This window comes from Vigna unguiculata, chromosome 10, assembly GCF_037176805.1.
Source record: "Vigna unguiculata cultivar grain cowpea cultivar isolate G323 ecotype 2 chromosome 10, ASM3717680v1, whole genome shotgun sequence".
In the NCBI taxonomy this organism is placed as follows: domain Eukaryota; kingdom Viridiplantae; phylum Streptophyta; class Magnoliopsida; order Fabales; family Fabaceae; genus Vigna; species Vigna unguiculata.
Window position 1 is genome coordinate 36,363,384 of NC_140801.1, and position 14,013 is coordinate 36,377,396.

Sequence of the window (14,013 nt, forward strand, 5' to 3'; positions counted from 1 at the left end):
TGTTTTGTTCATTCTTTAAACCTAAGGTATTGTATTGTTGATTTATTTTATGATTATATTTTTTTTGTACATCTTATTTATAATATGATATTATGTTAATTTATGTTTAAACATTCTTAATGATGTAGATACTTGAAAGATGGCATATCATGTTTTCATTTTCATTTATTTTGATATTTTATTGTTATTTTAGTTTTGAGCTTTTGGATATTTCAGGTTTTATTTAATAGAAGTTGAAAAGATAAATATTTGGGTTCTATTTTGCAAATAAGTGGAAATCTAAAAAATTTAGGAAGATTTTCAACAGAATTAGTGGAATACTAAATATTTAAAGTTTATCAACAACATCTATTATCCATAAAGTTGGTTACTCCAATTACAAGTAACAATATTTGAAGAATGTTTCAAAAATATTGACTTTTAGAAGAATTAAAAGATATATATATATATATATATATATATATATATATATATATATATATATATATATATATATATATATATCCATGATATTCCCGTACAACATCAAGTACAAGTTGCAGGTACGAGTGTCAAAGTGAGTGTGGCCCGGCCTGCCAACTGGCCAAGAAAATGGTGGGCTGTTTTGGAGTTTTCAACCCACTAGGCCATTTTGGCCTGGCCCGCCCAACCTGCCAAACTGGTGGGCCAAAGGCGGGCAAGCTCTCCCCTTGCGCTAGCCCGATTTTATTTTATTATTATTTTTTTAATTTTAAAAATTAAAAATAAGTAAAAAAATAAATCATTGACACTTATGAATTAAGTTCCAATTATTAGTTATAATAGAGTAATTTACATGCAAATATAATAATTATTTTAATTTATCTAATTAAAGATATTAATTGATAAATTAATAGCTTAAAAAATACTTATATGATTAAATATGTCCTAAATACTTATTTATAAGTATATGTATAAACAAATTTTATAAATAAAAAAAATAAAATTTTTAAAAATATTTAAAAAAACAGTGGTAGCCCGACCCCCAACTCATCGGCATGCTATATGGCGGGGTGGGTTGAAACTTCTAACCCGTTTATCAATTGCGGACCAAAGGTAGGGTGACCCAAAACTAGCCAGGTTGGCCTGTTTTGCCACCCCTAGGTCTAGTCCCAATTTTGTTCGAGACACTTGCCCAGTAAATCATGCTTTACTCGCCCAACAAGTTAGTTTGCCAAGCAAGTCAATTCACCCAGCAAGTTGCGTATTGTAGAAAATATATAAGTAAAGGGCCTGGCAGAGGTCAAAAAACACTCTTGGAGTGAAAGAAACTTGATCTATATACACTTGATGGTAGAAGTGCATTTTGAAGGCTAGAGGCATCATTATTCTATTATTTAATATGTGTAGGAGTAACTAACTCCCTCATTCATGAGAGTTGGGTATAATGTATTTTTAATTATTTGTGGATTCGTCATTCAACATAATTCTTTTCCATCATCTGTTGTGTTTTATTCTTATTTTATGTTGATAGTCTAGAAATTTTGCAGATGCGGGAGTACTTACTGATCCAAAAGTTAGGAAACCTGATTATTATCTTCAATTGCATATTCTAGATATAGTGCATATGTGGGAGTACTGACTAATTTAAAAGATAGTTTTGAAAACCTGATTAGGATAGAACAACTAATTGATTTTACATGTTAGACATACATGTGGTCAGTGCTCATTCTAACATCAACATATTGTTCCAGTAATGCGAACTTAATATCAAAATCTAAAAATTGCTTTACATCAAAGTCTAAAAACTCTATGTCTAGCAATTTTTATTATTCAAGTTCAAGCTTGTCTACGACAAAATTGAGGCTTGTTACAAAAGGTTTGAATGTGAGATTAGAAAGTAAAAATATGTTTTTTGTTGTTTTTACTTTGAGTGGAATCATGAAATCCAATCCCGGTGATGCTTTTACCATATAATTTCTTAAGTTCATTGTTTCCACTATGTAAATTTTTGTTATTTCTTTATTTTTGAATTTATATACATCAAAATGTTTTGTTACTCTTACTCTTTATTAGTAAACAAATAATTATCTTAAATCATATTAGTCTATGTGGGAAACGATATCTGGACTTGTCCACTGTATTATTTGTGCAATCTGGTGCAATTGCCAATTCCGAAACAAGTTTTTGAAGTCGTTGTCGGAGACTAAAGTTTGGTTTAGTTTAATTGTGTTTGTTTACCGATTTAGGTTTGTTATCTTTGATTTGATATTTCAAAAAGGAGAATATATATATATATATATATATATATATATATATATATATATATATATATTATTTTACATTGTTTAACTTGTCCTTTCTAGTTTTTTTTATTGTGCATGAGACACAAGATTTCGAATAATCAATTACTTTACAATCCGAAAATTGAAATAACATCTCAGAGGAACAACAATATAAGTAGAAGACATTTCAAGGAAACAAGTGAAGTTTCCTCCACTATAGCAGAAAGCACAGCAAATTTCTTAGATTACTCATATATCCGACCATCATATCAGGAAGAAGAGGTGGATATTGCTGGATTAGGTGAAGGACTGCGACTTTTAGGGAATATTCAACTTTCACAAGGCCGTTGAATTTCAATAGCATGGCTAGGCCAACAATAACTACAACAAATATGAAGATAAATCCTGCTTTTATACATTTGGTGGAAAGCAATCAATTTCATGGCTTATCTCATGAGAATCCATACAATCATGGAAATATGCAATATAGTGAAAATTATCTAGGTATTTGATGAAGTCATTCGGCTAAGTTTGTTCCCTTTTTCTTTAGTAGATAATGCAAATGCATGGTTGAATTCTTTTTTTGAGAATAATTTGATTAGGTGGGATGATCTTGTTCAAATGTTTCTTCACAAATTTTCCCCCAGACAAAAGTAAATCAAGGGAAGCAGGAAATTTAATCATTACAATAAAATTATGATGAATCACTGAGGCAGGCATGGGAACGATTTAAGGGTTTGTTGAGAAAGACTCTTATGCATGGATTCAATGAGCTAACTCAAGTCACCATATTTTTGGGAGACCTACAGCATAAACAAAGTTCATGGTAGATGCCTCAACTAGAGAAATGATCAAATTTAAAAAGACCAATTAAAGCCAAGGCACTGATAGAAAACATGGTTTCAAATGACTACAAAGTGCAGAATGGGTGGACTCAAATTCAGAAGAAGGGGGTATTAGAACTTCAAACTCATGATGCATTGTTAGCTCAAAATAAGCTAATGACACAACAAATGGAGACACTCTTGAAAAAACTCTCTTCATTGTCGTAGGAGATCCAGAAGGCTTCTCAAATTCAACACCAACAAGTGCAAAAATTGTATGTTGTGTTGAGGAGGTCGTATCAATGGGCAATGTTTGTGCAAAGTCAATCACAAGAGGAAGTCAATTATATGAGAAATCAAGGTTGCCAAGGCAACTATGTGAATTTCAATCAAGGATGGAACTCTCATCCAAGCATGGGACAAGCTAGACCATCAAATAGGCCACTACAACAACAACCTTCAATGTATGAGAGGCCGTCAAAAGTTGAAGAGACATTTCAACAATTCAAGCAAGCATCTATTTCCAACCATAAAAGAAGCCTTTATTCGCAATTTGGAAACCTAACTAGGTCAATTGGCAAAGAAAAGTAGAGGAGAAATTTGATAAGAACTTTACAACAAATATTGAAGTCAACCAAAAAGAACACTATAAAGCCATAACAACTCGGAGCAAAAAAGTGTATTAGGAAAGAGTGGAAAAAAGAGAGGAAGAGAAAGACATTGAATCAAGTGAGGATAGAGAGAATAAAAATGATAGAAAATGAAAAAAAAAAATATGAAAAGAGAGCAAGAAAAAAGTACAGAGAAAATTCTTCTATATCCTCTACCATACAAGAAAGATAAGGAGAAACAATTTACTTAATTTATGGAGATAAAAAATTGGAAATCAATATTTCTTTCTCTAAAGCAATACAACAAATGGCTACGTACGCAAGATTCTTGAAAGAGTTGTTTACAAAGAAAAGAAAGTACACAGAGGATGAGACTATTGAAATCCAAGGTAATTGCAGTGCGATGATTCAAAAGTTGCGGCCTCTAAAACTCAAAGATCCTGATAGTTTCACTGTGCAAAAGTTGAAAAGTGAATAGTAAAAATGAATGAAAAAAACTTAAGTGATAAATGTGCTAACTTATAGTAGCTTCAACTCGGAATGGCATGCAGGTTTGTCATAATTTTCTTTATATACTTACTAAGCTCTACAAAATTTATTCTGCACTTCTGTTAAATATAATAAAACCACAGACCATTGGCTCATGGGGCAAAGCACTTGATAAGTGAAGTGAAACTAGACCTGCAGAGTACAATTTACATGGATTTGGCAATTCCAACTAGTCAAAAACATCAGATAAACTGCTTCAAAAATTCTGTAGCAACAAGCCTCCCCCGTGTGTTCACCGACATTTTGAGCTCACTTATCTCTTTATCAATGTCCTGTAATTTGAAGGCCATTATTATACTAAATTTCAAACAATTAACCATAACTAAAGTAGAAGAAACATTTATTTAATATTAACAATATCCTATATAAAAGCACAAAAGATCGATGAAAGTAGTCACTTTAAATGTCGGGAAGGTAATAGAAAGCAAGCAAAAACATCATCTTGCAGTTTCAAATTATCACTAAATCTTTTTAAGTCCACTATACCAAATACGAATCTGCCAGGAAAAGTCTGTAAGCAAATCATTTATACCTCGTTCGAAAGTTGATGTATAAGGTCTAGTATCTAATATTCAATAAAGAATATAAAAATGTTATTCTATTTATTATTTTTATTTTATTTCTGCATGTTATACTGTTCTTAGCACCAATTACCCTGGAGAATAATGTTCCGTAGAACCTTTGCAATGTTTTCATGGGTCATACGGTATCCCTAATTTAGATAATTGTTACAAGTCTTGTAAAAGAAATGCAAATCTAAATTATAGGGTCAACAAAATTCTTGCCTCCATAAATTGCACTATAAAATCAATGAGTTTGTGCTTTTGCATATCCTCACAGTGGTAATTTGTTATAAGGAAGCTAATGTCATATCCCTGCCAAGAGAAACAACAAGATGCATCAATGATCACTTACAAGTTACCAAGAAAAACGGAAGTATGTTAAAAAGAAATTGCCTTCTACCTAGTGAAAGGAAAAAATATTTAGTTAGAATCACTAACAGCATGAACAGAGCTGCCCCAACAATGCTGTGATTCTCAGCAATAATTATTCATACGAGGATTAAAATTTCTTTGGAGGGTAAATAATCCACCATACAATTTAAAAATCACTAATAAATAGACACTATGTATGCGGTATTTTTCAATACATAAATCAGTGCCAAAATATGAGAAGAAAAATTAAATGCAAGGATAGTTTTGCAAGTCCCGTTTTATGTCTGTAGAGGATTTCTTTCACCCTTTAAACCAAGCACTACCTTCGAAATGAATAACAAGTAACAGAATGTGGTATGCCTATTGCTTTTGTCAAACTTTAGTAATAATGACAAGTCATCAATCAAAGCACGATCTTAGCATCATGCTGTTAAAATGTAATGTTCTTTTATTATTATTTGTTCCGTATGTACCCAACTTTAGGGTTAGGGTGGTATGTGCCTTGCCTTATTTTGTAACTGCTCTGTGTATATATACATATCAATAAAAAAGCACAACAGTGTAGGTTGAACACACTGCTCTGCTCCATCTCATTTATTAAAGTCATGCAATACACTATCTAGGAAACAACCTCAACAAATACTTCATTTCAAACATTCAATGAAACTCCACGCAACTAGACACTACATTATTCAATACGAAAATTATCACCAGACACCATTGTCACCATTGTCAATTTAAAAGAAAATGAAAAGGAAAAGAAAACTAGCTTAATGCTAGTAGATACAAACCTGAACAGGCTTTCTCCTGAGTACTTGGAAAGCCTCAGCTCTCATTGATAAAAATCTAAGAAATTTCTTGGTCAGTATGTTTTCAAGTTCATCCGCCTGCTTAACCTGCAAAGGATGAGAAAGAATAAACTAGAACATGGAATTGGGGACAAATGATAATGAACATTGGTATATCCATGCGAATTTGATGCTTGAAAGCAAAATCTCAATATTAATTAAGAGAATCCAAGAAAGTTCAGATAACTAGGAAGACTGCACTATCTCAATATTAATTAATATTATTCATATATCCAATAAAAAATTATCTTTAAGACTCTTATTAGAGAACAATTGACCCTATTATGTGAATTTATTTCAGTGCAAAAATTTAGTGATAGCCTTTAAAATTCCTATTATTCACACACGCACACAAGGACTTCTAAATTATATGGTAGATACAACTAACAATATGAGGAAACAAATCACACCCATAACCTATGAAATATTATCAAAGTAAAGATGACAAGTCTACTCAGAAAAATATGACTGTAAGTTATAAAATAAAGTGGTATAACTTTTCTCAAAACATACACAACTTGTTCTGGCAAAACCCTATAACACAAGTTTGCATTGCTCATCATATATGGACCTCACAAATTGATATTTCTAAGATAGGCAGTCCTGACTCTAGAAGTAAAGGTATTGTTTTGAAATTTATGACATTTTTGGACTGGTGACAGTACAATAAAGTTTAATGCACAATCGTGCCGCACATCAATTTGTGCCACCATATCAGTGGTCCATCCAACCTCAGTGAAACCATTTTTTCTGTTATTATTCTCAAATTCTACTTACCTTCTCTATTTCCCATTTTAGTTATACCAAATTTCCAACACACTAATTAGAACATGTTTCAATATTCATTAGAGATACAGATTAGACAGTACATGAGTCTGAAGTTTTACATATTGTTGATTTGTTACATCAACAGCTAACCATGATAAGGAGAGCTTTAAAGAAGGAAGAAGCATAAAGAAAAATCACTAAGTTAATGAAAGATGTTTTGAGCACGAATGGACAGTCCATGTCTTAAAGAAACATCACAAATTTAGCAGACTCCAGTAAGGTAACTAAGCATTACGTCATCATTTTCAGGAATACGAGGCACAAGTTTACTGCACGATCGTTTACGACACAAACAATCAACTGATAACAAAGATAATTGCAAACGAATAAGAAAGAAAGAAATGACAGCATGAAGGAGACAAAAGATTACACCCTAAAAGCAATTGAAGTGTTAATGAACTTTAGTTTACATCCACAACAGAATTCACTATGAACAAATAGATTACAACTTTAGGTTTCTCTCACAGTGAACTCTCACTTTTACTTCGTTGTTGTAACAACTTTAACTAACTGAACGAACTCTTTCATAAGTGACAGTATAAGTTCTCTATTTATAAGCAAAGTCAACTGCAATAACATTGTACACGTAACTCAATTGAAGTGTTAATAAGCTTCAATTTACATCCACGACATAATTCATTATAAACACAAAAATTACAATTCTTGGTTTCTCTCTCAGTCAACTTGTTAGGACACATGGAGAAGAGAAATTAGTTAAGATAGTTAGAATCAGTTACTTGAGGTGTTAGTTAGATATAAATAGGAAAGAAGGAGAGGAGAGGGGAAGGAAGTGAATTTTGTACATTGAGCTTTAGCTCTTTGTGAAGGGGAAACCCTTGGAGGAGAGAGTGCTCGCCTATTTTTTGTTCTTTTCAGTCTTTCAATAAAAAACCTTTATTTTCTTTCTCTTTTCAATTCTTGGTTCCTAACAAATTGATCTGGTGGATACATTGAAGGTGAGTCATGTGATATAAATCGCATCATGGCCCAAATGAAGAAAGACTAATGCACTACTTTGCGGCAATTTTTTTTTTCTTTTAACTTATTAGTTTGTTTAAATAATGGCTCAATTCTTTGTAAAATTGGCTGACCAAATTATGTTTTGGTTTAATCAATGAATGGGCTTTAGTTTTGCTTTATTTTAAAGTTGTAATAAGGGCCTATTTGCCAACTTAAAAAACAACCTTCGGGAGACCAAGAGGATGCATAGCTAAATGTTTTTGGGTGACTTTTGGGCTGCCAAATTTGTAGTTACAATCAGTCATTCAGTAGTGGGATCATTAATAGCTAAAGTGGGATGTAATTGCAATTTATGGGTCTTTTTGTAATTCCAGTGGTTAAAGCTTCTAATGAACTATTTTATCAATGAACACAAATTGAGTTTTATTCAAAAAATTAGAGTTGATCTCTTTTATTTTAGTGAGAGTGATCCTCCTAAGTTCTTGAGTGATTCAATAACCTTTGGCTGTCTCAAAGGACTTTCCCCTCCTTTGTGTGTTGCCTCCCTTGGAAAGTGTGATTCTTTCCTTCCACCTTCCATATTCACATCTTCTTCTTTCACCCGAAATCAAATACTCACTTCTGTCCAGATTTATCTTATAGTCATAACTCTCGTTCCACTCGTCCAAAATTAGTGTTTCTTAAACCAAAATTGTATTTCAAAACGGAACATTTCACCCCGTTTTGGAATCACGCCAATTGGAGTTCTACAACCCAAGATATTGACGTTTTTACAATACTGGTCAGATTGGAACTTCCACCTCTTTCTAATCCACCTTTTCACTAAGTTTCCAAGTTTCCATAAGGTTCTAAACCTAAAGATCCTAATGCAGCCCTTGTGCAAATGGGGAACACATCATCATGGAAAGCAGAATCAGTGCTTGGGAGAAATGGTACAACGATCAAGAAAAAGTGAATGCGGAAGTGAAGATGGATTTGGCTATTATAAAAGATAAGCTGCAAGACATAAAGGAGATTAAAGAACTGCAGCAAGAAATCAAGAAAAGCAGTAAACTCTATGAAGGAAGAAAATATCTACATACTAGTAGATCAGATGAGGAGGGAGAAGAATTGTTGAGGTCTTAGGTTAAAACAATGGGTTAAAACAGTGGAGTTGGTGTCACAAGCAAATCAAACACCAGAAGATCAACTGCAGGGATATTTCTTTGCAGGGCTGCAATCTAACATTCAAAATCGGATGCCACAACAGGATCCAAAGGACTTGATTAGAGATATGCAAATTGCTCTAGATGTGGAAGAAGGGTCAGCAATGAAGAATCACACCCTCTGGAGTGAAGAAAAAACCAAAACATAAGTGAGATTTGTAACAGAAAAAAATATTATGATGGAGGAAGAAGGGGATGCAACAATATAGAGAGCTGAAGGTGGAGATGCAGCCAAGCAAAATTTTTTCCCAAAATCAGATTTACGTAATATGAATAAAAATTCATTGTTGAACTTAGACTTTATAATGATTGGAACATCAATGACATTGAAATTTTGGAATTCCAACTTACTGGGTTCAGAGTCTGTTATACAAAAACCACTCTCTTCACCACCACTAAAGCCTCCAGACCAGAATTTCCAGGCATTAGCCAGTGGGTTCCCTTCCTATGATAAGACAGTATGACAATGCTATCAGGAAGGGTAGATAACACCTTGATAAAGATGAGCCATGGCATGGGATTAAGCTGCCACTGTTCCAACCTTGAGGACAAGGTTGATTTTTGGAGAAGTGTATTGTTAGGACAAATGGAGAAGAGAAATTAGTTAAGATAGTTAGAATCAGTTACTTGAGGTGTTAGTTAGATATAAATAGGAAAGGAGAGGAGAGGGGAAGGAAGTGAATTTTGTACATTGAGCTTTAGTTCTTTGTGAAGGGGAAACCATTGAGGAGGGAGTGCTCTCCTATTTTTTCTTCTTTTCAGTCTTTTAATAGAAAACCTTTTTTTCTTTCTCTTTCCAATTCTTGGTTCCTAACAACTCTCGCTCTTAGTTAACAATTGTAACAACTTTAAAAAACTAAATGAACTCTTATATAAGTGGCATTACAAGGTCCCTAATTATGAGAAAAACCAACCAGCCTAACATTGTACACGTGGTATAACTGAAGAAATAGGACTCGTCGACAATATGACACATTTGGTCATAAGCACCACCGACATAAGAAGCTCCAGTCTCATAGACACTATAGTAGACTAGATGTGAAACTAAGACTAGACAATGTTAGACAGTCTGTAAACCTTTTCACAGATTTTACTGAATCAATCTTCACAATCATGGGACAAGATTGAATTTTAAACCATTTTACCAAAACATTAGTCTCACAAACAAGAAAAAATATACCTTGAGACTTATCCGCAATGAATTGATAGATGTTTCTATTAAGCACTTTTCAGCCTCATTTCGACATATCAAAACCTGTTAAAACAAATGCACATATTTTTCCAATGAAGCATTGAAGCAAGAGTGATTATATTATTTAGGAACATATAGTAAAACAAAAACCACTGAGCAAAAATTATCATCTACAAGATTCAATTTCATCCAAGTGAAGTATAGAATAACTTAGAAAGATATGGTAAAAGAAAACACTAAGATTAAGGCACCATTATCACGATAAGAGTCCGCTTAATTCTAACAAAGACAACTTGAAGCCACTTCCTATTTGTGTTGCTGATGAACATAATAACAAAAGCAAATAACAGAAGACTTTAGATTCCAGAAATCTTAATATTAGTCTAGAAGAAAACTTGTTTTCATGCCCTTCCTTTCCACCAAAAATAGCGAAATCCTATAGAAGCAATCCTTGGTAATTCTCTTGTCCCCACTAATAGAAACCTCCTGAAAATTGCTTTTACTACTCATCTGCACTCTCATTTTCTTTACCACAAATGTATTTCCCTTATCTAAGTTATTGTCTAAATACTCAGTACCCTTTCCTTTCTCATCCCTCATCTCACACACGTCAGACTTTTGGCCCACTTGTATTTTCCTTTTATTATTTTTCCACGGATTGTGTATCCATCCTATCATAAAGATATTTTTTTGGACTTAATCTTCAAGTCTATAGGAATTTGAATATCAAAACTAGCCAATGTATCTTCCTCTGTTACATTTAAGAACAAGAAAGATAATAAAAGCCTATTTGTAAATGTAGCAACCTTGTCACCATCAGATCTTATATTGTTTGTGCTCAAAGAATGTTTCCTCCAATTTTTTCCATTATCAATAAAACAATAATTTCACTGTATGTTGTAGATCTTGGTGGTGTATTGAATATTTTCTAAGGTAGAAGGTATGGTTATAGATGTCTAAGAAGAAGATAGTCTGGTTATAGATGCCACAATAAATTATGTTGTGTACTGAACTCTTCTCTAAGGTAGAACGTTCCGTGAGTAGACGGTCTGATGATGGAGATATAGACTGTCTAGTGACCAACAACCATTGCATATGTTTTAGTTAGGTATGTAGGATTTTGATTGTAGTTCTAAATAATTTGTAACTATTTTGTGTCCCCTTTGTAAAGGTGGATTGTATGTATCTGCAAGTGATGCAAACTAAACACTTATCTTGCATAATACATGAGACAATTTATTATTTTTCTAGATTTGTGTTTGTTCTTCTTTTCATCTTCCTTTGGTGTGATTCGCTATTCACATTGCAAAGTTCTTTCATTGATCTTAGACTCAATCCGGCACTTGGTGCAAAACATGTACAATAGAATGCTAGACAATATTTCTAAATTTTAACTAAACCATTTGAGCTATCTTAAATCTAGTATCTACATGATACATCTCAACAATTTGTTTTCATCACCAAAAAAAAAAATTAATTAACCCACTTTCCCTTGGTGTTTTCATCTCATTTTCTTTAAATATAAAAAGGATCTCTAGCTATGCCCAACACAGCACAGAAAAAATATAAACTATTATCCCACAATATAAAGTAAAACATTTATTTCTTTTTAGTATGATTTAATCTTTTCTTTCTAAAAATAATTCTTTCATCCCACATCCTCCCCACCAAACAACCTTCTTTATGTTCATCTCTCTCTGTCCTTTGACTGCAAGTATTCATTTATGTTGCAGTTCCTTTTCCTGATTTTAGACAAGTCTTGTTTCATGTTATTTCTCTTTTAGATTAAATGTGCTTCAGAAACAAATCATAATATCTTCGTAATCTATTATAAATTAAATTAAGCCTCCATCTCAAGGAAAATGTTGAAATAGCGTATGTCTTGAAGTCGAGCACTCCATTCAATCAAGAAACACTTGGGTTCAGAGAATATAAAGCATGGTGCGTACATACTCTAGCATTCCTTCTAATAGGAATCTTAAAACAGTTCATCACAACACCATGAACTCATGTGTTGAAGCACAAACACAATCCTTCCAACTTGAGCCGACCTATCTGCACCAAATTTCTCAAACTACTTACTACCTCTGCAGAAACAGATGGTTCAGCCTCTCCAACCTATTGGTGGATGTGAATAAGAAATAAAGAAAAGGCATTTATAAGATCTTCCAACTTGTAAAAATCTATTAGCAACAAGTAACAAACTGATTGTGAAAATCACAAGGACCTTTGCAAGGAAAAATCATAAGAAATGAATAAATTCCATAAAACACGAGTAAGAGCAGCAATGTTATCAAACAAAAGTTTATTTGTGAAGTATTTGAAATTCCTCAAAAGCTAGACCCAACAATCCTAGATACCGTCCAATTTGAACTTTGAAAAAGGAATAGATTTCAGGACACAGATATAGAATACCGGTCTCACTCTAAACCGAAAGACCCAACCATGCATGAATTACCACTAGCCTAAGACCAAACCTCCTATGAACCTAACTTCTCTTTTCATCAACTTATCTGCTACAACAAAAAAGAAAAAGAAAGGCCATATATCATTTCGGCAATTCAACAACATAGTTAAATACCTCAAATCACGCCAATTACAGAGGAAACAAAACTTAAAACAGAAATTACTGCAGAATGATACGAAACGAGATGGAAATTACGGGATTGAGGAGGAGTTCGGGACTGGTCCTGCAAGTAAAACAACAAAATTCACAATCTAATCGCTTTGATTTTTATTTATTTTTTTTGTCTTCTATATAAACATCGTGAAATCGTCGTATTATATTTCGAAAACAAAAATTATAATCTCAATTACATAATTATTTGTTTCGTTCGTTTTCTCTTACCGCTATCAATTAGATCAAGAGAGAGAGAGAGAGAACGTACTTGAGTTCAACCTCGGGCTTGTTATGCCTTTCGACTTCTTGACAGGGAAAGTTCTAGAAGCGTAGCGAAGAAGAAGAAGAGAAGAAAAAACGTGATTGAAAAGAAAATGGATATACACATATACAGAGGGAGAGAGAAAGTGGCATTGAAGAGTGAGAGAAGGTACCTGGAGGCACATTGCGGCCTCTAGCGTGTTCCGAATGCAGGTCAAGTATAGCCGTAACGTGCTCGCCTGAAACGCAAAACGGTGTGCTTAATTGAACTGGTATGAATTATACGATGATTGAAGGATTGTAAGAAGAAAAAAGTACCATGAATTGGGGTTTGGGTCTGAATCTGAGTTTGGAAATGAGTGATTATGGAAGAGTTGTAGTGGTGCGTGGAGTGTAAGAGAGGATTAAGATAGTGATTGAATTGAAAGAAAGAAAAAGTGGGTAAATCAAAGCAACAAATGATAGTCCCTGCAGTGGGATCCCAGGAATTTCACCAACCACGCTTTTTCCCTTTACCGGATTCGCTTCAGTATGGTTTGGTGCCTTTGACGGATTGTGATTGACCCCAATACTAATAGAACATAGATTCATTCTCCTACTTCCTCTGTAGCATTTTTAATTCTTTTCTTCTTCTTTTAATTTATTTTCCTTTAATTTCCATCTCCATGTTTAGTATTATATACACTTTTTTTTTTACTTTATCTTTATTTCTCTTTTCACGTCTAAAAATGTAAAAAGTGAAATTTATATTTACCCTTTTTTTTAAGTAAACAAGCCAACTTTCAATTAAATTAAATGTGTGTTTGGTTTCATGTCAGATGGATCAGAATTAAATTGACTTTAGTGTATATGAAATCATTAAAATCAAATTCATAATTCGTTTTTAAAATTATTTTGTAATTAAAAATTTACATTCAAAGATAAGTCCTTGTTCGTA

At 33.0% G+C, this 14,013-nt stretch overlaps 1 protein-coding gene across 2 annotated transcripts; it reads right to left on the reverse strand.

Annotated features, from left to right (window-relative positions):
* Nucleotides 1–4,230: 4,230 nt before the first annotated feature.
* On the reverse strand, nucleotides 4,231–13,695 carry ARPC4 (binding protein). Of its 2 annotated transcripts, XM_028051710.2 has the most exons (8): nucleotides 13,395–13,691; nucleotides 13,250–13,315; nucleotides 13,084–13,136; nucleotides 12,858–12,885; nucleotides 10,184–10,258; nucleotides 5,954–6,058; nucleotides 5,013–5,102; nucleotides 4,231–4,499 (listed from the first exon to the last, which is right to left on the reverse strand). In XM_028051710.2, the coding sequence occupies exons 1-8, from the start codon at nucleotides 13,395–13,397 to the stop codon at nucleotides 4,410–4,412; spliced, it is 510 nt and encodes a 169-aa protein (XP_027907511.2). In that variant the 5' UTR covers nucleotides 13,398–13,691; the 3' UTR covers nucleotides 4,231–4,409. The 2 variants fall into 2 exon arrangements, with proteins under 2 accessions (XP_027907511.2, XP_027907512.2); XM_028051711.2 differs by lacking the exon at nucleotides 10,184–10,258 and having other exon boundaries at nucleotides 13,395–13,695.
* Between the last annotated feature and the right edge of the window lie 318 nt (nucleotides 13,696–14,013).